This window comes from Antennarius striatus, chromosome 21 (assembly GCF_040054535.1).
Source record: "Antennarius striatus isolate MH-2024 chromosome 21, ASM4005453v1, whole genome shotgun sequence".
In the NCBI taxonomy this organism is placed as follows: Eukaryota; Metazoa; Chordata; class Actinopteri; order Lophiiformes; family Antennariidae; genus Antennarius; species Antennarius striatus.
The window spans coordinates 1,305,692-1,330,741 of NC_090796.1; the positions used below are offsets into that span (position 1 = coordinate 1,305,692).

General features: G+C 44.3%; 1 protein-coding gene across 1 annotated transcript in view; it reads right to left on the minus strand.

Moving 5' to 3' along the window:
- The window catches only part of dnah9 (dynein, axonemal, heavy chain 9), a 141,666-nt gene that overhangs the window by 102,814 nt on the left and 13,802 nt on the right, over nucleotides 1–25,050 (minus strand). Inside the window, exons 14-32 of the mRNA XM_068304950.1 lie at nucleotides 24,495–24,603; nucleotides 21,469–21,710; nucleotides 21,213–21,348; nucleotides 18,799–18,995; nucleotides 18,464–18,726; nucleotides 16,687–16,848; nucleotides 16,112–16,334; nucleotides 15,797–15,963; nucleotides 14,814–14,957; nucleotides 14,244–14,403; nucleotides 12,387–12,542; nucleotides 9,391–9,523; nucleotides 9,036–9,313; nucleotides 8,599–8,729; nucleotides 8,394–8,520; nucleotides 7,813–7,965; nucleotides 7,284–7,409; nucleotides 4,669–4,908; nucleotides 3,691–3,851 (exon numbers count right to left, since the gene is read on the minus strand). Coding sequence (XP_068161051.1) covers nucleotides 3,691–3,851; nucleotides 4,669–4,908; nucleotides 7,284–7,409; nucleotides 7,813–7,965; nucleotides 8,394–8,520; nucleotides 8,599–8,729; nucleotides 9,036–9,313; nucleotides 9,391–9,523; nucleotides 12,387–12,542; nucleotides 14,244–14,403; nucleotides 14,814–14,957; nucleotides 15,797–15,963; nucleotides 16,112–16,334; nucleotides 16,687–16,848; nucleotides 18,464–18,726; nucleotides 18,799–18,995; nucleotides 21,213–21,348; nucleotides 21,469–21,710; nucleotides 24,495–24,603 — 3,308 coding nt within the window. The remainder of the gene's footprint in view (nucleotides 1–3,690; nucleotides 3,852–4,668; nucleotides 4,909–7,283; nucleotides 7,410–7,812; nucleotides 7,966–8,393; nucleotides 8,521–8,598; nucleotides 8,730–9,035; nucleotides 9,314–9,390; nucleotides 9,524–12,386; nucleotides 12,543–14,243; nucleotides 14,404–14,813; nucleotides 14,958–15,796; nucleotides 15,964–16,111; nucleotides 16,335–16,686; nucleotides 16,849–18,463; nucleotides 18,727–18,798; nucleotides 18,996–21,212; nucleotides 21,349–21,468; nucleotides 21,711–24,494; nucleotides 24,604–25,050) is intronic.

Genomic DNA, 25,050 nt, shown 5'->3' on the forward strand with positions numbered 1-25,050 from the left:
AAGGTTTTCTGACTGAACATTTCCATTTTTAGCAGGGAATGACTCAATCTCTGCCATCACTGAACAAAACCTCAGTATGTCTGGATATCATCTACTCCACTGTGACTATCAGTGGCTGATGACTGACACCAGTGATTGCAGCTCCTACAGAACCATCATGATTAACAAGCAACCTGTTGAATATCAATACAAACAGCATCGTGGACACGAACCGATGTAGACAATCAGGACAGTATTGATCAGGACAATAAACACAATGGTTTTTTTCCTGAATATCAATACATAAATGATTTTAATGAGCTGCTGGTAAATAGATGATGAATTGGAGGTGCGGTCTTGGAAAGCGTGAAGGTAAAGAAGACAAATGAGCCCATCTGCCATGAAGCCAACAGGCTTCACCGCTCTCCTTTGAGTTATGGCCAAAGACCTCACCATCAGGTGTCTCAGAGGCTGGATCAGGATGCAGACTGTGTCCAGATTTAGTTATTCCATCCATGGAATAACTGAAGCTGGATGGAAGACAGGAGGGTGGACTGGACAAGGTGACTTGTTTTATTTGTGTTTTTAATGAAACGGTTGTATATCAGTCTGTGTGGCCAAGTCACCCTCCACCCTTCTGTTGCTGTTTGAATGTGTGTGTGTGTGTGTGTGTGTGTGTGTGTGTGTGTGTGTGTGTGTGTGTGTGTGTGTGTGTGTGTGTGTGTGTGTGTGTGTGTGTGTGTGTGTGTGTGTGTGTGTGTGTAAAATGTTTCTGATATTTTGCATAACGGTGCATCTTTTGAGATCCTGCAGTAAGAACTGAGGGAAAGTGACCCTTGTGCCAATAATAGTTCTCTTTTTACAGGCTGACGACAGGGACTGTTCACACCAGAAAGTGAACAGTGAACAGTATTTGTAACTTAGTGGTGAACAAGTCTTATAGAGGTCTGTATAAAGAATTCCAAAGCAAAGAAATGTTTGAATTTCCTTCAAGTTATGTAGTGTACGTGGAAATATTAGAATAAGAAGTTGAGGGTTAAGGATCTGTCTTCTACCGTGTCGTTGTGGGAATGACTTTCCACATTTCTCTACGCACTAAACCTTGTTTCTACCCAGCATATTTCTTATATTTTTATTGTTATTCTCTTTTCATTACATAACTATTAATTTTTCTGTGGTTATAAGGGAAATACTTTCTCAGTCATCCAAACGTAACCGCACAAGAAAGCCGTACATACCTGTGATCGTGACATTTTAGCCACTACAAACAGCAGATTGTTCTGTTACAATTTTTGTTTTGCCATCACCAAAGGTGCTGAATGGTAGAGCCAGAAGGACTCCATGCTTTTCATTACATTTTAATTTCATTGTAATGCATTGGGTTCCAGCTTAGTGGTCTGATATAAAAAAAGAGTTAAAACACTGAACAGATTTCCAGAAAACGTTTCATGAAAGTGTATCTTGGACCAGAATAGAATATGGTACAAATATGGACAAAGGGTCAAATTAAAGATATATATTTTTAACTGTCTTTAAGTTCATTAAATAGGGACTATTGCAGCATTAATTTTTCAGCATTAAAAAACTTCACAATTAGTCACACGGGGAAATTTCTTCCTCAGCCCATGATTCAATTTGGCAACATTTACCATTATCTGCAATAAAATTGCAAATTTTGTTCAAAAGATCCGGGATAATGTAGGTCCCCAGTGCAGCAAAAATATATAGCAAAGGTCATAATTGTACATAATGTGGAAATATTCCACATTACAGCTTTAATGTCTTTTTATATTGCATTGGGGGTTTTTTTGCATCTTGTCTTAATGGTTTTTTATCTTGTTATGTCTTAGATAAATCACTTTTATTGCTATTTTTAAGCATTTCAAACAAATGTTCCTTCCTGAGTTGTAAGGATGATTTTATTTTTTTTCTAATGAACTGCTAAACTCAGACAAACTAAAAACAAGCCATTCCATCTATAGAACATTTGCTGATATCTTGTTTTCTCCTGGCGGCATCAGCATGCACTGTTTGCTTGCTGGCTCTGTTACAAAAAACAAAAAAAAAGTGTAAGAATATCATGAAACAAACATGTTTTTCGCTGTTTTCTCAAGTCGTGGATTAAAGGATTTGACACCGGGCCCCTTGGTTAATGGTCTATTGTTGAAATGAAAGTCGGTGACAAACTGTGTGAGCCACAGCGAGGGCATGTACCAGATGGTGAAGACTAGTTGATCTATCAAAGCCCATTGTTTCTGTTTGTTCAGGCTTCAAACAGAATACCGGTCAGTCTGGGAAAGCACATGGTCAAACGCTGCGGTTTGCCAAAGGGCTCAGGGAGGCAGGTATTCATCTTTGTGTTAGAAACTTTATCAGGAATCCTGCAGGAACAAACAACCTGCTTTAAAAGTGACCGTGCTGAATTGCTGTTTCTAATTTTTCCTTCACATGGGTGTGCATAATGACACAAGTAGTTCTTACCAGATAAGATTTGGATTTGTTCACCGGCTCTAACTGCGTGCTTAAGACTGACAGAAATACAGAATACAGTCTCTTCTTTAGCCTCTCCACAACTGAAAACTTGAGAGTAGAAAGTCTAATGGTGAGAATTTACCATGTTTATCTGCTTTGACATTAAGGCACCGTCATTAGCATGTCTGGTCAACCAACTTTCTTGCTTACTTAAGCACAGGCAAAGGTATATTTAATTAGAGATCTGATCACAAACTGTCCTTACGGTGTGTGAGTCGATCTCAGATGCTGCTGCAGCACAGATTCCAGATTCAGAGAAGTTTACTCCAGAAACTTAGTCAAAGTTGTTGTCAGGACAGCAGAGCATGATGTTTGAATGTAATCTGGTTCATATGCATGAGCTGAGGAGCCAATTAGAACAAGATACAGTAGAATGAACGTATTGATTTTTTTAAAGTACTAGGACGAATTTGCCAATCACCAATACAAAAACAGAGTTTCTTTATTTGTAAAATCTTAACAGCTGAGGAATTTTTTTTTTGCCAGGTAAAAATGTAAGGCTTTAGGCGTACGTTATCACGCATAACGTACGCTAAAATGAATGTTGGTGTTTACCAGGAAGGACCAGTCTTTTCCATCATTTAAAGAGCAGTCACTTTTTTAGCCGTTACCATGGTAGCCACAGCTGATCAAATCTACTTTTTAGACTGGGGTCTGTCCAGTTCAGAGAAATGGTTTCTCAAAAACTAGAGGACACGTCCTAAACCTAGAGGCAGGATGGGGAGTGAGCCCTGAAAATAAACTTAACGCAGAACTGGAAAAAAAAACTACAGCCAGGATTTTTCTTTGTTGTCAAACTCCTGACTTTCCCTTAAATAACATTTTCTCTCAATAAGAACTACTGAACCAACTCCCAGAAAGAATCTGGAAACACGGCTCTAGATCTGGATCCACCCCAGTGGATTTAAACATTTTAATATTTTCTGCTTTAAAACTAACAAACAGACAAAACGCTCCAGAAACTAGAGCCTTGGCAGAAATGAAACAAGAGCTTTAACGGCTACAAGCGAGATGTTGTATTTGACTGTTCAGTAAATACTGACAATATGTTCCACCATGTGTGATACTTGAGGAAAAGCTCACCAGGAAAGCTAATGGTTCATTGAAATCCAGTCAGCTGAAACAAACTTTGACATTTAGTCACCAGTCTGCCTGAAAAAGAACAGGAGGAACGTGTACCTGTCTGTTAGAGGCGTGATCACCAGGCGTGGTGTATTTCCCAGGTACTCGTAGGAGTAGAGAAACTGCGCGTCACAAATGTTGGCAAAACAGTGTTTCTCCGTCTCGTCCCATCGGTGTCTGAGCTGGGAAAGCCACACGAAGGCCTGGGAGTTCTCTACCTGGAAAACAGCGAGCAGAGGTCAGACTCCTAAATATTAACAATATTTAAAAAACAGGCTATCAACAGGGCTAATTCTTTTATTTTAGGTTAATGATAGACCCTATAACCATAAATCAAAACAGTTAAAGTGATATTTAATACAAACTTAAAAAGACATGAAACATTTCCTTTTCTGTGCCGGCCACGATGTGGCAGATGAAGATGAAGATGATGAAGATGGTCTAATTAGGGTTCAAGTGATGTCTGATGTCAGATTCTTGCGGTCTTTTCTTCTCTCCTGTTGAGGTGTCGTCTGAGCGTTTCATCCTGATCATTTCCAAGACATTCCTTTATAAATCCTCCCTTTATATATCCCTGGTTGTGAACAATTTTGGTTAAATATATCACACAGCAGACAAACACAGTGATATCTGAGAAGTGAAATGAAGTGTGTAGGAATTACAGAACGTGTGTAATAATTATTAAAACAAACAAGTGACAAGTGCATAAATGTGGGCACCCCAACACAGAAATCACATCTTTTTGCAGAAATAACAGCCTCTAAATGCTGCCTATAACTTCCAATGAGGGTCTGGATTCTGGTTGAAGGTATTTTTGATTAGTCTTCACAAAACATTTCCAGTTCAGTTGGTTTGATGATTACCAGCATGGACGTATTTAATGTATATATATATATTTTTTAAATTATTGATGGGGTTCCCCCTGACCCTAACCCCCAAGGATAACAAATCACACCCTGAACATAATCATGCTAATAGATGACGTGGCTGGATACTCAGTGCTCCTGAACAATACAGCAGCGGCGCTCCTCTAACCTTCTGAGCGATCAGCTTGGCCACCACGTCTCTGGCGTGGACATCGATGGTGCAGATGGTCATGACTTTTTGCCGATCACCCGGCGTGAGCTGGCCAATCAGCATGGAGATGAGGGTATTGAGCTGGGACAACTGCTTCTTGTAGAATTCCTTCATGGCGTTGTCGTAGCCTTCCTCTAGACGGGCAAACGCCATGCCGACATCAGACGTCCACCAGATCTGGGTGCAGGTCAGCGCCACCTAGAACACGCAAGATTATTCAGAAAGGTGGTTCATACATGAAACTGGGACAAAGTTTGACTTCATTTAGGGAGAAGTTTTGAGATTAAGATGCAAAATAAAATTTGTCATCCATATTTTTGGTTATTACAATATTATTACTGTGTTATTATTGTAATTGTCAGTGTTTGTTCATCCGTCCGTCCACAAAATATCTCCACAACCGTTGCAGATAGAAAGATGAAACAAAAAGCACATTACTCAGGCAGCAAAGGGGATAAAAATGAGATGATGACCTTGACCTTGAGAAAACTAGGTCAAGGTCAAATTTCCTTTTTTGTACATTTTTTGCACATATCTCAGGAACCGGATAAGAAAGAAAGACTAAACAAAAGGAGTTATATTCAGGGAAGCAACAAGATGAAAATTAGATCACAACCTTTACCTTGAAAAATAGCTCAAGGTCAAACGTTCACTTTTATACCTTTTCAGGTACACATTTCTGAAACCTGATGAGATATAATCACAAAACAAAAAGCAACATTTCAGGAAGCCAGAGGCACAAAAATGTGATGATGACCTTCACCTTTGGAAAACCAGGTCACTGTAGGTCAGGGTCAAACTTTGAATTCAGGGGTGTCGTTTCATTGGTTGTTAGCATCTCACACGTGACTCAGGTGACGTGTGGTTATTAGTCTCTGCGCTCACTTCACTTCATGATTGCAGAGGAGAATCATGCAAATAATAGGAGCAAACGCATTAACAGCGAACGCTCTGAGGTCACATCCTTTATCAGAGCGACTCGCTGGTGGTTAGAAACACTTATTAGTAACGATCAGCATTAATCACTGTTATCCAAACTGGAGGACGGCGGTTTGAGTCGATCTGATCTTCAGTGACCAGACCGCAAACTTACTTTTTACTTTTCCATTCTTAGGTTAGATAGTTATAGTTTGTTTGGTCGCACTGATTTAAGTATCGTCATCCATCTTCACCTCCACCTGCTCTGCTCCGCTTTGCTCCGTCTAACGCTTCATCTTCCCTTTGTTTACCATGTTTAGTGCTTCCTAATGCATCGATAACTTGAACGGCTCCCAGAGAGTGAATGAATGCCCGTCTGAGGCCGATAATCCACCATTATTTGATGCTAATCTGGATGTATTTACTAAAGTATTACCGTTATGTCATTATTGGGTGAAGCATCAGCATCACGAGGATCGCCAGTGACCAGCATCCTTTATCGTTCCTCTGCTGTGCATCACGGAGCTGCAGGTGTGTGTGTGTGTGTGTGTGTGTGTGTGTGTGTGTGTGTGTGTGTGTGTGTGTGTGTGTGTGTGTGTGTGTGTGTGTGTGTGTGTGTATGTGTGAGTGCAGCAATGTGCTACCTTATTGCAGGGAAGTGTGGAGACGTGGGCGAGTGTAATTTAGAAGGTAACGACCGTGAAACAATCAGAAAATAACTTTTTATTCCTCCAATTGGCTGCTTTGTGGTCGCTCCCTCTCTTCATTCACATCCTATCTCGCTCGCCCCTCTCTGGAATCAGGAGGAGAGGCCATCCTACTCATAGAAGCTAATTTGTGTATCCAACCTGTGATTCTGATTCACTCCAGCATTTAATGGCCAGAAAAAAAAAAAGCAAACTAGACCTACAGCACAGCCTCCTCAGGGGAGGTAATCCCAGGCAGTGGATAAACAGGATTACATCGTTATTCTATGGGTGATATTTTGATGAACACTTGCAGATTTGCAGAAGTAAATATTTATAATTAAGATCACAGTTTTTATTTTAATCCGAGCACAGTGTTCTCACAGAAATCCCACTGCTGATGTGTTCCTGGGAGCCGTCCTCCACCGGCAGAGAGCATCTGGAGGACAGAACCAGGATGGGTCCAGAGCTGACTGCATAATGAGCTGCTGCATTAGGAGCACACTCAGTATGCACCGCTTTCCCCCCGTCGAGCTGGCCGGTGGTGGTACATTTCTAAAACTGCTGCTTTATCACGGCTTCTGATCAATGCTTAACTGAATGGATCACTCAAAAAGTTTGACATTTTTGAGGGGGAATTCAGTGTTTATTTGTTTTTAACCCATCTTTCTACGTGAATGTTTTTGAAGCCCTGCCGTCCTCTTTTGTGATTTAGTCCATGCACATCCTCTCACTCAGAGCATCAAAATGTAGGCGTTTACAGGTAAATACAAAGAGCTTCATTATCTCAGACGCCCACGTGTGTTTGCTCTCAAAAGACTCAGGTGTTGTGTGGAGAGCGTTACTGAGTAGTGCACTGACATATCTACAGGAGGCGTGCGATCCGTTTGATGTCAGGCGAAACGGCTAATGGCTAAACTCTCCAACGTCAGTGGTGTCGGTTAAAACCGTGCGTGGCGCTGGGTTTACCTGAGCCGGGTAGTCGAACAGCCACTGATCCCTGGGTTTGTCCTCGTAGGCCATCACCGCCTCCGTCATCTGGTGTCTCACCGTGGAGCGCATGGCGTCCAGAACGCGGTTCAGCCACACCTCCACCTGAAACACAAATGTAGAATAACTGACAGGCTCTCTTATCACCGGACCCTAATGGGGTCATTAATAAGCATTAGAGTGAAAGCAGAGTCAGGCAATACTATGGGATGTAATGGAAAATTAATGGATTTGTAGGCTTTGATATGCGAAACCCCCCCGGGGGGCACCGATAGACACGGTTTCATTTGTCTCCTTTATTGTTGGGGTTGTGATATCTTCATCTGATATATATTTTCCTGCGCTGCAGAAAAGGGCAGGTGGTCTATCTATCTCACTCATCTGTAGAGGGACGCTGTCAGCAGGAGGGCTAATAAAAGATAATGCATGAGTTTAGCATTTAGCTCCACTGAAAGAAATGATAGGACCACATCTTAAATCCCATGGATTGAAGCTCAGGTGTGTTTACCTGTCCGGTGCAGTCACAGGCCCGGCTGAAGGGGACGTACTCCTCCTCTTTGCTGTACATGCCCAGACCGCTCTTAGAAAGATTCTCCTCTCCATCTGCTTCAAATCGCATCCTGGCCATGTTGTCAAATAGCTTGGACAGATGCTTCTGGACCTGAGCAAACAAGAAGAGCTCACTCTACACTCAGCTCACGCTCTGACTGGTTCATCTCCTCTGCTTTCACGCAAATAAATAACATTTCACTCTTGTGTTTTTTTCCAGAATCGTTCACAGGAGGGCAGGAGCTGTGCTCTGCAGCTAACTTCTTAGTGGTAAGTTGTGCATAACTGTGTCTCCAAGGTGGGAATGCAGAAGAACGCATCCTGATGAGCATTCCTGAGGCAGGCTGCAAAAGGATGAGAGACATTGCCCCCGTGTGGTTCCTGTTGGTACTACAACAGTCAAGCACCTCCAGCCAAAGAGTTTTAAATGGTGCATTCAAACTTTTCCGAAGAAATAATTCAAAAAGCTACTTTTTGATGGTGCAACTCAACTTTTCAACTTTTTTCAATGACCCCTCAGGTAAGAATGAATGGAGGCACCTGGTGTGGGTTGGTCCCGTTAGACAGGATGTCCAGCAGATCAGCCGAAGAGATGAAGTAAAATCTGGGGAAGGCCAAACGCTTGGTGTCCAAGTATTCCGTCAGGGCTTTCTCACATAGAGAGAGTCTGTGGAGACACAGAGTTTGAATGTGTGGAAGGAACCACGGATGGGAGCCCCCCCCTGATTAGAAACAGGACCCTCACCTGCTCTGGATGTCCTCCAGTCTACCAAACAGACCCGGCTTATTGGTGGCCTCCACTACGTTGGGTGTTTGATGCATGGCGTCTGCCAGCTCTCTGAAATCCGCATCAATCCCCTCGAAGCGCCTGGAGTCCTGTGGACGTGTTCATGATGGAGACCAGCCAACAGATTTCAGCTCCCACCAGAGAGAGGAGACAATCAGGGCTTTAATGGCAAACATCTGGGCTTAAGCACAGCCCAAACATGAAGGGAGCCATAAAGAGCGGCATAATCTCTGCTTCTTAACTCGGGGTGTGAGCTAATGAATGCATTCCTAATTAACCGCTACTGCAGGTAACCTATTTGAGATCATATTACAATGACAATAAGTACTCAGTGATATACACTCATACCTGTGCAGGTGTGTCATTAACCGTGAGTGTGTATTGAGTTTTCTCACCTCAGGCATCTGTGAGCGGATGTCCTCCGAGCCGATAAAGATGCTTTCCAGGTGGGTCCACGTCTGCTGCACCTCAGCCCAGATGGAGATGACGGCGTCGGCCACCGACAGCTTGCTCTGCCACGACGACACCTCGTCCAGGAAGTGGGCGATGTACTTGGACGTCATGAGGTTCTGCAGCTGCACCTGGTTGTCCTCCAGGGTTTCGATGAGTTCTTCGTTGGTGCGCAGCAGCGGAACCTGCGTCCGGTGGTGGGGTTCGTACTGGAACAGCATACCTGGAAGGGGGATGGATCGGATCAGTAGGTGGGTGATGGGACACCGGGGGGGGGGGGGGTCGTGCACGTTCCTGTACCTGTCCAGGTGGAGTCCAGCTCAGACAGGACCTTCTCCATCCCCATCTCCTTCACAGCCTTGTCCACGATCCCTCTCACCTCCTCTTCGAAGCAGTGCAGGTTGAGCTGCAGCAGGTCGGCCAGGATGGTGTCCTGTTAGGAACAGTTCACGTGAGCAGCAGGAGACGTTGGACACGTTAGACCGGCGTGTGGACCGGGAGCGCACGCTTCTGGGGGACAGAACAGTCCATTCCTTTGTCCGTTAGTCCAACAAGTATCTTCACAACCGTTGCAGATAGAAAGATGAAACAAAAAGCACTCGGGCAGCAAAGGGGATGAAGATGAGATGATGACCTTGACCTTGAGAAAACTAGGTCAAGGTCAAATCTCAACTTTTATACATGTTTTTGCACATATCTCAGGACCCGGATAAAAAGACGAAGCAAAAGACGTTATATTCAAGGAGGAAAAGGGAATAAAATTAGATCACAACCTTGACCTTGAAAAACTAGATCAAGGTCAAATTTTCACTTTATACCTTTTTAGGTACACATCTCTGAAAATTGATGAGATATAATCACAAAACAAAATGCAACATTTTCAGGAAGCCAGAGGCACAAAAATTTGTAGGTCAGGGTAGAATGTTGAATTCAGGGGTGTCGCAGGATGTTACAGTCTCTGACTGCCTCGTTATTTCTTTAGTTTGTAGTTATAGTAATTGTAAGAATGTTTTATCTAATATAGCCACAAGAGGACACAAGCCAGTGTCTTATTGTGCCGGTCCCAAGCCCGAATAAATACAGAGGTTTGGGTCAGGAAGGGCATCCGGCGTAAAACTTTTGCCAAATCAAAGATGCAAATAAAACCTATGACTTCAATACCGGATCGGTTGTTGCCCGGGTTAACAACGACCGCCAACGTTGCTGTTGACCTACAGGGCGCCGGTGGAAATTGGATTACTGTTGGTCGAAGAAGGAGAGGAGGAAAGTGTGTTCGTAAGAAGAGAGAGAAGAGGAACACCAAGAGTATAGGACTGAGAGTAGGGACGTTGAATGTTGGAACCATGACAGGAAAAGGTAGAGAGTTGGTTGACATGATGCAGAGGAGGAAGGTAGACATACTGTGTGTACAGGAGACCAGGTGGAAAGGTAGCAAGGCTAGAAGTTTAGGAGCAGGGTTCAAGTTGTTCTATCATGGTGTAGATGGGAAGAGAAATGGAGGAGGAGTTATCTTGAAGGAGGAGTTTGTTAGGAATGTCCTGGAGGTAAAAAGAGTGTCAGATAGAGTGATGAGTCTGAAGCTAGAAATAGAAGGTGTGATGTTCAATGTTGTTAGTGGGTATGCTCCACAGGTAGGATGTGAGCTGGAGGAGAAGGAGAAATTCTGGTTGGACTTTGATGAAGTGATGCAGAGCAGACCTAGAAGTGAGAGAGTTGTCATTGGTGCAGACTTCAATGGACATGTTGGTGCAGGTGTGTAGGATGACTCTGGTGGTGAGGAAGATCAAGAGGACAAAGGCAGAGCAGAAGACGAAATGGTGGAAGCTGAAAAAGGAAGAGTGTTGCATGACTTTTAGGAAGGAGTTAAGACAGGCTCTGGGTGGTCAGGAGGTGCTTCCAGATGACTGGACAACTACAGCTAATGTGATCAGGGAGACAGGTAGGAGAGTACTTGGTGTGTCATCTGGAAGGAAAGTAGATAAGGAGACTTGGTGGTGGAATGAGGAGGTACAGGAGTGTATACAGAGAAAGAGGTTAGCTAAGAAGAAGTGGGACACTGATAGAAGAGTTTCAGCTAAAATGAAGGGAAAGGTGTACAAAACTGTGGTGAGACCAGCGATGTTGTTTGGTCTAGAGACAGTGTCACTGAGGAAAAGACAGGAGACAGAGCTGGAGGTAGCAGAGATGAAGATGCTGAGGTTCTCTCTGGGAGTGACCAGGATGGATAGGATCAGGAATGAGTACATCAGAGGGACAGCACATGTTAGAGGTTCTGGAGATAAAGTCAGAGAGGCCAGACTGAGATGGTTTGGACATGTCCAGAGGAGAGATAGTGAATATATTGGTAGAAGGATGCTGAGTTCTGAACTGCCAGGCAGGAGGCCTAGAGGAAGACCAAAGAGGAGGTTTATGGATGTAGGGAAAGAGGACATGAAGGTAGTTGGTGTGAGAGAAGAGGATGAGAAGACAGGGTTAGATGGAGGCAGCTGATTGGCTGTGGAGACCCCTGAAGGGAAAAGCCCAGAGGAGAAGAAGAAGTGAGAATGTTTTATCTCATATAACTTTCATTAATGACCAAACCTCAGGCCCATATTTGTGGTCTTTATATTTATCTTCTCATCAAGCATTCAAATGGGCGCAGGAGGAAACAGGACAAACTCTTTTTTTTATGTTAGCAACTGCAGGAAGAAAAATTAATTAGCTACAACTGAGTACATTTTAATTAAAATCAGAGCGGCCGGTTTGACAGGTCCACTCTTTCAATGTGTGGTTTTAAAATGAAAATAATTCATTATTCATCTCAAGCCAGTCCCGTGAAGTTAAACGAACATCCGCGTGAAAAGAGGAAACTCATCTGTTCTCTCATCTTCTTCATTGTCTTCTTTTTTGGGAATATGGAAGGAATGTGTGTTATAACATGATCAGAGCATAAAGCACCAGATGAGTATGTAACTGGACATTTAAAAAAGTCTTACTTACTCACAGAAAATCTTATTATATACATAAATTCATGACAATAACATCGAGTTTATGGTCAAATCAATTTTAATGCAGCTGCTACTTCCCTCTTCTAAAAAGGTGGGGCAGGTTAGCAGGCTTTAAACTAAAGGCTAAACAGCTCCCCAATGTGGTTGTTAAATGTGAATCAGTGATACTGTGGGTAATTAAACACTGGTTCTATAAAGCCAATTTAAAGGGTAGAAAAAAGTGAATAGAATACAGATAGAAAACAGGGGAGTGGCTGAGGCAGTCTTGTGTGCCTTCCCCCTTAAGTTATTATTTTTTAAATTTTTAACCTCATTCATGTGGAAGCGGACTCCAGTCGCGGCCATGAGCTGATGCCAGTGTCGGGGCCGGATGGCCGGGTTCTGGAGCTCCGCCACGGCCCGCAGGGAGACCAGGAGGTTCTTTACTCTGCTGTCCAGACCCGTGAAGGCCTCCCACGCTCGAACCTGTCAGACACAAAGGTCACGAGTCAGCGTCGAGGCAATGACGGCTGTCAGACAGCTTCCAACCGCCGCTCAGCGTTTCATTGTAGTTTCATTTATTCACGGGAGGCTGACATTTACAGCGTCGGTGCTTCCAGTTAAGATAGAAGGAAGTTATTCTTTCTGCTCCCCAACAAACTCTGGGGCAGATTTATTACTGAGATTAGTGATGGTTACTTTTAGGTGCACACCAAAGCAGTTTCCATTTATTTCCCTTTCCTGATTTTATAAGTTTTGTAGTATTTCGTGCCAACATTGAGTCAGTAGAACCTCGAGATACGAATTTAATCTATTCTGTGGCTGAGTTCGTAAGTCAAACATTTCCCCATTTAAAATGAACAAAATCATTTTAATCCGTTCCGGCCTTGTGATAAAAATAAATTTTTTTAGACATGCAGACTTTACCTGTACATAATTAATAAGTTGTATTTATAGAAGTTATCTAAACACTGATGAACTATGAAAAGAAACACAAAAGTCATGAGAGCACACAAAACTTCATGAAAATAACGAGATCCGGTCTTTGATTTTTTTGTCCTGAAGCTCGGCTCGTATCTCGGATTTTTGATTGTAAGTTGAATAAAAATAAGGAAGGAGCTACGGCTCAGATCTCAAAAAACTTCAATGCTGAAAAATACAACTATTAGCTGCAAATATTGTTAACTCCGGAATACAAGTATGAAATACTTCCCCAAATGGTCAAAGGCACCTCTTCTGAAATGTGGGATATATATGGTAAGTGTAGATAGACGTAGATACACGTGTATTTTTGTAAATAAATATTGAGTTCAGTTATACCCCAGACAGATTCCACTCATAGAATGAGTTGAAGTTCAACTTGTAACCATGGAAACGAAAGAACAAACGGTAAAGTTCGTCTGTGAACCAGGTTTTTGATGCTGAGCATCTTTGTGTGATCCCTGCAGAGCTGAATGTCGTTATGAACAATAATGACGTGAAAGACTTCACCACGTACGTGGTTTCAGTTGAACGGCCTGCTGGAGACGGGGGCTTCAGAGGGCTCCACATGGCAGGCTAATAATACTTTACAAAAAGAACCACTTCAGCACTTTGTTGCGTATAAAAATAACAGTATCATGATAAAACATGAAACCAGATGAGGAAGGACAGAGATCCAATCACACAAAATCAAGCAGGTCCTGAATGATGGGTTTCTCTGTCTTTAAAGTGTTGGTGCTTTCAGGTGGGCTCAGATTAATCTGAAGGATTATTTCATGAAAGTAATGCGTGTAAATAATATACTGGTTGTAATGTTCCTCCTCAGAATGGCCTGCGTTAGTTTCAAAAGTTATTTATGAGCTTTAGCTCTGAAAACAAGCTACATGTCATGGTTTTAAATAAATACAAAAAATGAAATGAAATCCCCTCGCAAGTTAAATCAACTATAAACGTATTTTTTAAAACAGACCACACTCTTCATTCCCCCAGTCAGACTGACTGCAGCGGTCTGAGCCCCCCGTGCATGAGGAGGACTCCAAAGTGAGACGTATGACAGGATAATCACTCTTTTAAGAAAGGCTTTAGTGAACAATCGATCGCCGTTTGAAGGTCCTAATTCTTCAGCGTTTCGCCGTTAATTTTCTTCGAAGTAAACTTGCTTCTCGACCTGACCCCCCCACACCCCCACCCCACCCCCAACCTCACCTCCTTATCCAGCCCCCGGATGTCTTTGGAGAAGCGTTTGCACTCCAGCTCCATGTCCTCCACGTGGATCTCCCTCCAGGGGGTCGTCCTCCACGCCGTCATGCTGGACTCCACCACGTCGATCATGTCCCACAGCTCCTTCAGCAGCACCACCTCGCGCCTGGGGGGGGACAGTGGACAAACTGAATGTGGAAAGAGTCTCTCTGTTCTAATGGTTCATTAGTTTCACACTGGCGCAGGAGATACAGTATATTCCACACTGTAAGGCGCACTGGATTATAAAACGCACTGGATTATAAAACGCACTGGATTATAAAACGCACTGGATTATAAGGCACACCTTCAATGAATGGCCTATTTAAAAAAAAATCATACATAAAGCTTACTGGATTATAAAACGCATCTAAGAACATATTTTCAATGAATGGTCCATTTTAAAACTTCTTTCACGTATAAATCACACTGGATTATAAGAAAGTGAGAAAATTAAAGGCTTTTTGTTGCGCTTTATAGTGAAGAAAATACTGTAAAAAAAATACTGTCATTCCTCCCTGCAGCCCTGAGGCTCACCTGCACTGTCTGAGCTGCTTGTAGTCGGAGACGGTGACCTCGAACAGGCTGGCCGACTCCACCAGAGACGCCATCACCGCCTCCCGCTCATGGATCTGCTGGTGGAAGGCATCCAACATCTGGTGGGGGCTGTGGCTATCAAACCTGGATGAGTATACACACACACACACACACACACACACACACACACACATTGTCATCAGCCTGGTATAAATCAGGCTGTGTTTAGGTAATGAGGGGCTGCTGTTATGCCAAGCCTGACTTGGCTGCGGCTCAGACTAGTCTCTGGTCTCCAGCACTAAATTCACACTCTGACAATTAACAATGACTTCCATGGCATTAATGGGAAAATAATCACTAGGTTATTAAGAGACCAATTACACACATAACCGATCTGACAATTACACATTATGACAAAGCATCTCTACCTATGAATTAATTATCATTACGTTAAGATTCAATTAGCCTTTGTCAGACGTGAGAGCCTGGAGATAACGCTTCTCTGATAGCAGGTGAGGAGACGGAAAGGTGACGCTCTCCTCTTCACACCGCTGACTCTGGAACAGCAGAATCAGACACTTTCACACTCAAAACACTGCTAGTAAGTAAATGGGTTAAACACAGACATAACAGGGTTTTTAAAATGCGTTAAGGTTTGTGCACCAGTTCCACCCTAAATGGAGCACGTCTGTCATTTCTAGTGGACAGGAAAAAGAGCATCACAGTAATGCAGCACAGGTTTTATAATTACTGTTATGTCACAAATGTTTAGCAAATGAATAAATCCTATTTATATTCCAGAATGAAGCAATGTGATGATTACCCCTTTCTCCTAGCTCTATCATATTTAATTTTTTTCTTTGGCATCACTTTTATTTGATGAAGACAGCTGAAGACGTGACAATGGGGGGAAACATTTTATATATTCCCTATCAAGTTCCAAAGTGTTCCAAACTAAACAGCACACACAGCGTTCGTCCCACCTGAAGGGCCCGTTGTTTCGGAAGTTCTCCCTGAAGGTGTGCTGCTCCACATCGAACGACGCGCACCTTCGTCGCAGACTGGCCACCTCGATGGCCTGCAGGGGCGCCACCTTCTGTTTGACGAGCACCGCCTGCTTTCTCACATTATTCCACTTCTCTGGCAGCTCCTGCAGGTGGATGGAGAGATAAACACAGATAAACAGAGAGGGAATGAAGAGACGGGGGATAAAAGTAAGACAGACGGGAGTGACAAATGATGCATCGCCAGGAGCCAGACGACAGACGGGGAGAGAAATGAAGGAAAGGACGCCCTACCTCTAACTGTTTGTAGACCACATCAGACAGCTCCTGCTCATACACCTTCAGCAGAGCAATGGTTTGTTTCAAAGGCTCAAACATGGCATCTGTGGCGTTTTGCCTTTCTTTAACAGCCAGCAGGTGACCCATGACCTCCACCAGGCCACCGTAGTCGCCTTCCTCCACCTGGTGGCTCAGGCCAGCTTTAGTGATGCTGATAAACTCCTGTAGATCCGACAGACTGGAGGTAGATGGCAAACACACAGTCATTAATGAATCATCTGAGGTGTGAAATGTTCTCAGTTATGCATCACAGGGATTCCGGCTTGAAACTGGCTACGTAAAATTTTCTGTCGCACCAGAATCCATGAAATAAAAAACTAAAAATGAATCTGACTGCTGAAGAATCTACCTAAACTTTGATACGTGAATGAATCTTCTACCTAAATGTTTGTTCAAACTAAGGTTGTTCCTGTTCTGTGCTCTAAAGCTCAGACTAACCAGCAGTTCTCCTCACAAGCTTCTACCCATCAGCCCTTAGCCGTAATAACACACTGGTCCTCATAATAAAGGCACTGGCAGCTAAACTCCACCTGTCAGTCACGTAGTCCATCAGATGCTGTTTGAACATGAAGCTCCACTTCTTGATGATGTTGAGTAAGGCGCTCTTCATGCTCCGGCCATCCACCCTCATCCACCCGTGGAACACGTGCACTGGCTCCAGACCCTGAACCTCCTCGTGGATCTTCTCATACCTGCGGTGTGGGGAAAACAAACTTACCTGGTCTCTGAGACTCCAAACTGTTCAGCGTGGGGTGGTCCACGTCATGGACGGGTGTGTGCATCTTATACTTCACTTTTGCCTTAAATTTCTGCTACTTTTTTTAACCCTGTGGCTCAAACAACGACACAGCTAATCTACATGTTTTACAGACTAACAGCCCCCAGGGGGCGCTCTTCTCTGGCCCGTAGAGTAAGAGGGACAGAAAGATGGAATAGATAAGGCAGTAGACACTACCGTAGCTTGATTGCGTTTTGAACAGACACACCCTTCGATCCGTTGACTAACCGTTTTTAATCCAAAGAGCAAGATAAGTAGGTCTACCTGTGACAACACACTTCTGTACTTTAAGTCCTAAAACGTAATGTTCTGATTGAACGCTACATACCAGTCAATAACCAATAATAACCAGTCATACTTCAGGTGGCACTAAGATTGTCCAATTACAGTCAAACCTCGGTTTTCGAACGCTTCTGTTCTCGACCAAATCGGTTTTCGACCAAACCGAAAGAAGCCGAGCGTACCTGAACGCCACTCAATCCGGAGTGTACCTGAACGCCACTCACTCCGGAGCGTACCTGAACGCGACTCACTCGGGAGCGTACCTGAACACCACACACTCCGGAGCGTACCTGAACGCCACTCACTCCGGAGCGTACCTGAATGCCACTCACTCGGGAGCGTACCTGAACGCGACTCACTCGGGAGCGTACCTGAACGCCACTCACTCGGGAGCGTACCTGAACACCACACACTCCGGAGCGTACCTGAACGCGACTCACTCGGGAGCGTACCTGAACGCCACTCACTCAGGAGCGTACCTGAACGCCACTCACTCCGGAGCGTACCTGAACGCCACTCACTCCGGAGCGTACCTGAACGCGACTCACTCGGGAGCGTACCTGAACGCGACTCACTCGGGAGCGTACCTGAACGCCACTCACTCCGGAGCGTACCTGAACGCCACTCACTCCGGAGCGTACCTGAACGCGACTCACTCGGGAGCGTACCTGAACGCGACTCACTCGGGAGCCGAGCGAACTGCCCAGGATGCTTCCTCCGTAGCGCATTCGTGTTCAAAGTTTGATAGGATATCTATCGTGTCTATTTCTACCCCTTTTTATTTATGGTAAACAGTATACAGTGCAGTTTATGGTGTAAAATAGTAAAAAAAAAAAACCTTAGAAATAGTTGGTTTTTAGACTTGGAACGGATTAAAATGATTTACATTAATTATAATGGGAAAAATAGTTTTGGATTTCGAACAACTGGCTTTTCGAACAGCCTTCTGGAACGGATTTTGTTCGAAAACCGAGGGTTGACTGTATATTTATGCCCTTCTGAAAAACCAGGGGTGATAACAAACCAAAATTCTAACACAGATTAAATATACCAAGAGGTGTCCCTCCAGAGTCTGGGTCCTGCCAGGGGTTTCCTCCTCAATGAGGGACGTTTTCCCTGCTGCCTATGCTTGCTCTGGAGGGTTCTGTTGGGTTTCTCTGTCTGTCAAAGCCCTTTGAAATGTCTGCTGACGTGATTGAGCGCTATATAAATAAAGGTTGATTGACTGACAACCAGCCGACACCCACCTGTCCACCTGCTCCCTGAAGTCATCCAGCGTCGGGGGGCTCTCTGAGACGCTGTCCTCGGTGTCGCCCTCCTTCTCCTGGCTGCTGAGGACATGGCCGTACAGGAGGAACTGACGCATGCACTCCTTCCTGTCATCTACGTATAAGTAGCTGTAGCGCTCCAAAGAGTTGCGAAACTCGCAGCAGGTTGCCATGACGCCCTGCACACGATCCATGAGGAGATGCCGCATGTCTGCCAGATCGGCCATGTCCTCCATCTCAGCCTACAAGGAAACATTGAAGGGAGTGACCAGTGAGTTAGAGGTCCTAGACGTGGGTGGTGTGTCACCTGTTACCTGGTAGTGGGGTAAGGGGTGGTGCTGGGCAAGGCGAGGAACCAGAGAGGAGATTCTGAACACGTCATTGATGAGACCCTCCATCAGCTCAAAGAAACTATCTCCTGCCCCAAATTCCATAGGTGGGGTGAACACCATGTCAGGAACCTTGAGATCGAGCTGAGCCTCAAAGAGAGGGGCCACGGGCGCCATCTGGCCTGGAGCCAGAGGAAGGAAACAGATGGAGACCCTGTTAGACCTGAATTCAGGTTGTGGTGTCATTTAATCTTATATATGAGCAGAAACACAATTTGAAAGGGGGAAACAGTGTAAGAGGCACATCCTACCCGATGAAAATGTTAAACTACATTTACTTTATCTTAATTAAACAATTTGAGAAAAAATCTCATTAAATTCCAGAGAGAAAGAAATTGTTGTAACAACCAGGACAGGCGGGGTGTCCTAAAAGACTGACTTTAGCTCTAAAGTTTGGAGATGGAAGTCCAGCCCTGCAGGAAAACTCAAATATCTTAACAAAACCATCCATCTGTCTTCTAGAACAGTGATTCTTAACCATAAGGTCGTGAGCGCCACCAGCTGAACATCTCACTTCCAGGAAGAACCAGCAACATATTTGTTGTTGCAGACAAAGTTCAAGCTTTCAAGGGGAAACTTGCTTTGTGGACCAAGAGGGTACAGGAAAAGAGAACGGACATGTTTCCACTTTGTCTGACATTCTGGAACACTCCCCTCAGGTGAATATTAGTGACTCAGTCTCTCACAACAGGCAGAGAAATTTGCAGAATACTTTCCTGACGATCCCAGAGGGACACATGTGGATTTTGGACCCATTTTCTGTGGATCCCACTGCAAATGATGTTGCTTTGCCCTCACATCTGGAATCCCAGCTTCTGGAATTTTCCACTGACAGCACTTTAAAGTTGTAGTGGGGCAAACTGGACCTGGGCTCCTTCTGGATGACTGTTTCACTGAGGGCTGTGAAACGCCTTCTCCCATTACGACCACGTACCTGTGTGAGTCGGGATTCTCCATCCTGGCCACAACTAAGACCAAAGCCCGAAACAGACTCAGAGCGACTCTGGAGGCTCCTCTGAGAGTGAGGCTTCCCCCATTCCACCCAGACTGGATCTGATTGTCTCAGAGGCCCGGGTGTCTCATTAAGGGGTGAAGATTAAAGGAAGTTATATGATTGTTATTATTGTTCATATGTTACAGATACATGCACAAATATAGTTTCATTTGCACTTTATTTCAATTTTATTTACAGCGTATTTATTTTATTTAAAAAACAAAACATTATTTTGAATGTATTTATTTTATCGCCAGCTTTTTTACTGATTGATTTATATGCTTTTATTACTTTTATTCTGAATCCTTCCTTTTATTAAGTAAAATTTAATTATTGGTCTTTTTTTATTAACAATTTTATCTTTTATTAACTGAAGTGTGTGCGCATCACACACTTCAGGCTTGACGTGTGATTTTGAAGTGCTGAGGTATATTCTGTTATTGTTACACTGACATTGTTAACATTTACATGACATGTTCAATAAAGTCTTTGTGATGATCATATTTTATTGTCATTTTATTTGTTATTACTTGTTAAACTGTAAGTGGATTTGGTTTATTATCTAATAGAAATCAAACCAAGAGTGAGATCATTTTAAACCTACACAATGTTCATATTTAATTGCCCCTGGGCCACTTTGTACTGAAAAAAATGGGCCTCAAGGTCAGAGAGGTTGCGGGTAGTTCCTGGAACGCATGAACCGCGAGGAACGAGGGATCACTGTATATTTTTTTAGGCTACATGAAATGACAAATTAAACTGCATGTGTTCAAGAGCCATTTTTGTTCCATTAATAGGTAGTGTAATTCCAGAGTGCTAAGTATTTCGGCTACGTTCTGTGATATCACACTGGGTCAAGTTATCATCAAGTGAGTGTCTAAGTTAGGCCAGTTTCAGGTCCGTTAAACTCTTGCAAAGCACTTGAAGACAACAAAGACGAAAAAGTAGAAAGCCTGTGTAAAATGAGGAGGTGAGGAGAGACTGGCCACAGTAGCAGCCGGCAAGAATCCACCGCACCTTGAACCTCATCCCATTTTGTCTAAACTGAAAACTCCTGCCAGAAACTCCAGACCGGTTTCATATCTACGGCCAACACAGGCAGACACCCAGCTGGGATCAAAACCAGCGGGGATGAGTTGTGTGTAAGCCCTCCAAGTCTGCGCCGCTTAGAGGAAGATGCTTTTGGTTCACAGGGTAGCAGGGTGCACATTCTGATTACATTTAGTGTTGGGGGTAACTCTTGATGAGATAACAGAGGTGACAATACGATAATGGCAGCACTGTTAGCAGCAGCTGTTTTTTTTTCTCTGTGATTCAATTTGTCTGAGCATCATTAGCATCCTACCAGTGTTATCCAGGAAGAACTTAAGCGAGCATTCGATGCTGTTGAAGAATCCATCGACCACCATGTCATCAATGTACTCCACGTAGGCCTTCCACTCCTCCGACTCTGGCTGGCCTCTGAACAGTTCAAGATTTCTCTAAGACCGAACAAAACGTGTCAGTGAATCACATTTAAATGTAAAAAAAGTGAAACAGCTTACATTATGATAAACCTCAGCATAAATCTGACACAATCACAAGGAAATCTTTTTCACTACCTTAAGTAAGAAGTGGATCTTCTCCCCAGAGGACCTGATCAGAGTGTAAAACCTGTCCAGCCTGTCGGTCTTCTCCTCCGTGCTGATCAGGGTGTCTTTCTTGCCATCCTTTCTGTCGAACACGGGTCTTGTCCAGGACTTCATGCATTTCTGGATCTCCTCCACGTTGTCCTTGGTCCTCTGCAGTCGGCTCTCCAGGTCACAGACGGAGTCTCGCACCTCCTGGATATACTGCCAAATACCTAGAGGAAAATGGACGATGGGGATGGAGGGAGGATAATTAAAAAGAGGGTCTGTTAAAGCTGCTGCCAACATTGTAATTATTTTATAGCGCGAGGGCAGCTAAAAACAATCAGTTCAGCTCTCAGTGAAGCTGACTGGGCCACTACAGCAGCACGTTTGACACATCAGCTGTTCTTAACTAAGCACTTAACAGTGTTGTCAAACACCATCCATCCATCTTCAACCTCTTATCTGGGGCCAGGTTGCCGGGGCAACAGTCTCTGAGACATAGCCTGTCCCTCCAGCCTGTCCTAGGTCTTCCTCGAGGTCTCCTCCCGGTAGGACATGTAGGGAACACCTCCCCAGGGAGGCGTCCAGGAGGCATCCTGAACAGATGCCCGAGCCACCTCAGCTGGCTCTGCTGGAGGTGGAGGAGCAGCAGCTCTACTCCGAGCTCCTCCCCGGTGACTGAGCTCCTCACCCTGTCTCTAAGGGTGTGCCCCCCCCACTCTACGGAGGACACTCATTTCATCCGCTTGTATGTTGGATCTTGTCCTTTCGGTCAAGGTGAGAGTAGGAACGTAGATTGACCGGTGAATCCAGAGCTTCGTCCTACGACTCAGCTCCTTCTTCACCACCACAGACCTACAGCGACTGCATTACTGCAGAAGCTGCACCGATCCGTCTGTCAGTCTCACGTTCCATCCTTCCCTCACTCCTGAACAAGACCCCAAGATACTTAAACTCCTCCACCTGGGGAAAGGACTCTCCACCAACCCAAAGAGGGCACACCACCCTTTTCCGGTCGAGAACCACGGCCTCAGATTTAGAGGTGCTGATCCTCATCCCACTCCGTCACACTCAGCTCCAAACCGTCCCAGTGCAGCTGAAGGTCCAGGTTTGATGAAACCAACAGGACAACATCTTCTGCAAAAAGCAGAAATGAAATCCTTTGGTCCCCGAACCGGATTCCCTCCGGATCCTGGCTGCACCTAGAAATTCTGTCCATAAAGATTATGAACAGAACCGGTGATAAAGGGTAGCCATGCCAAAGTCCAACGTACACCTGGAACAGGTCTGACTTACTGCTGGCAATGCGAACCAAGCTCTGGCTTCGGTCATACAGGGACGTGACAGCCCTCAGCAACGGGCCTCGAACCACATACTCCTGAGGCACTCCCCACAGGATTCCAGGTGGGACATGATCGAATGCCTTCTCCAGATCCACAAAATACATGTGGACTGGTTGAGCAAATTCCCACAAACCCTCGAGCACTCGATGGGTTCCTCCACCACCAGGATGAAAACCACATTGTTCCTCCTGAATCTGCAGTTCAACTACAGGTCTGCTCTTCCTTTCAACTACCCTGGAATAGACTTTCCCAGGGAGGCTGAGGAGTGTGATCCCCCTATAGATGGGACACACTCTCTGGCCCCCCTTTTTGAAAAGAGGGACCACCACCCCAGTCCAATCCAGAGGTCAGCAAAATCACAGAAGACTGTAAGTCTGGTCTATGTAAGGTTCATTTCTATGATTTTGTCACAATACTTCACAAACAGAAGGATGAAATGTATGCGATATATTTTTATTGATTTATTATTGATTCATTTTTGTCATAAAATTTAGATTTCACAAATTTCCGAAACTAAGGCCTTCAAATGTAGCTGCAACTGTGATCCAATCCAAGTGGGTTTTTAGCTATGGCTGGTTCAGCACTGGACTCTGATCCAATGGCAGCATTAGACTGGTCCAGTGGTGGAATTAGACTGGTCCAGTGGTGGAATTAGACTGGTCCAGTGGTGGAATTAGACTGGTCCAGTGGTGGAATTAGACTGGTCCAGTGGTGGAATTAGACTGGTCCAGTGGTGGAATTAGACTGGTCCAGTGGTGGAATTAGACTGGTCCAGTGGTGGAATTAGACTGGTCCAGTGGTGGAATTAGACTGGTCCAGTGGTGGAATTAGACTGGTCCAGTGGTGGAATTAGACTGGTCTACTGGTGGACTCAGTCTAGTCCAAATAATCCAGAAAGTGTAGATACATTCTACATTCCGTAGACTGAATGTGATGTTTTCTTCACTGCCTTCAGCAGAATGTTTGCCTTTGGTGTTGTCAGAGCTTTGTCAGGGCCAGCAGGATCACGGATCAGAGAACACGACCAGTCTTTGCACTTTCCTTTAATAAATCTGCAGCAGACAGAAGTGCTGGAAAGCTTCCCCTGACCATATGGAACACAAGCACATGCACCATAAAGCCTATATGTATGTCCTTCAGAGGGACTCCGAGTTTATTCCCACAGACAGGCGGGGGCATTAGCTTGTATCATAAACTGTCTTTTCATTTCTGCTTGCATTCTTCAGGGAATCCTGGAGTCGAAGAAACTAACAACACGCCTGCCAGCAGAGTGTCAAGCAAAGCTTATCAATGATTGAACACCTCTCCCTCTCTTCTTCTTTAAAATGCAAAGCATCTTTGGTCGTGTCACATGTCAGAGCGGCCTGATACGCTCGAGGACTGATAAGGATGGAGTGAAACGCCGAGGGAGCAGAGAAGACGCTGGAATATTCAGAATTTTGTGGTAAATAAATACCTGCTACGCCACAGCATATTGGTGTTTATATCATACACTCAACTATAATATAGCAAACACATATACAGCATACTGTATATTCACAAAATGAAATACTGATATTAGATATTAAAGGATTATTATCCATCTCCTGGCTGTGTTCATGTGGGTAAACAGGTCTGAAAGCAGTATTTATGAAATATTTGACAGTGGTATTCATTAGTTATTGTTCTGACCTTGGTCGTTCCAGTTCAGACTCTCCTCTGCCCTTCTGAGCTGAGCATCAATGTCCTTCAGCTGGCCACAGACCAGAGGTTGCTCCACATCAAGAACCGACTGCATCACCTGCAGCCAGACAGGGGGGGGGGGACAAAAATCCTTTAACTGCAACTATTGTGTGCCCAGAGCGATGAGACGCCTCATTAAAGCTTCTCCTTCTGGATTGTTCCGTGTTGCCATGACTGCGTCGGACGTGAACTTTTAACCACCTGAAGTTGAATCTCAACTGTGTTTTCATCCCAGTGAGGGAGCGACGACACGCTGGGCCGAGCCTGGTGGGAGCTGTCCTCTCTGAGGTGACTTCATTACATCAGTGACGGCTCTTTCACTGTTTCATGCTATGCTAATTAAATTGCCATTTTGTCCTTGTGCCCACTTCCCATTAAAAACAAGTCCAGAATTAATTGTTTGATCATGTCTGAGGTACAAAGAATATTTTTATGCAAAGAACTTAATTAGCTAAACACTGAAGCAAGCATTGCTTTATTATAGAGTATTTTAATTTAGAAATTG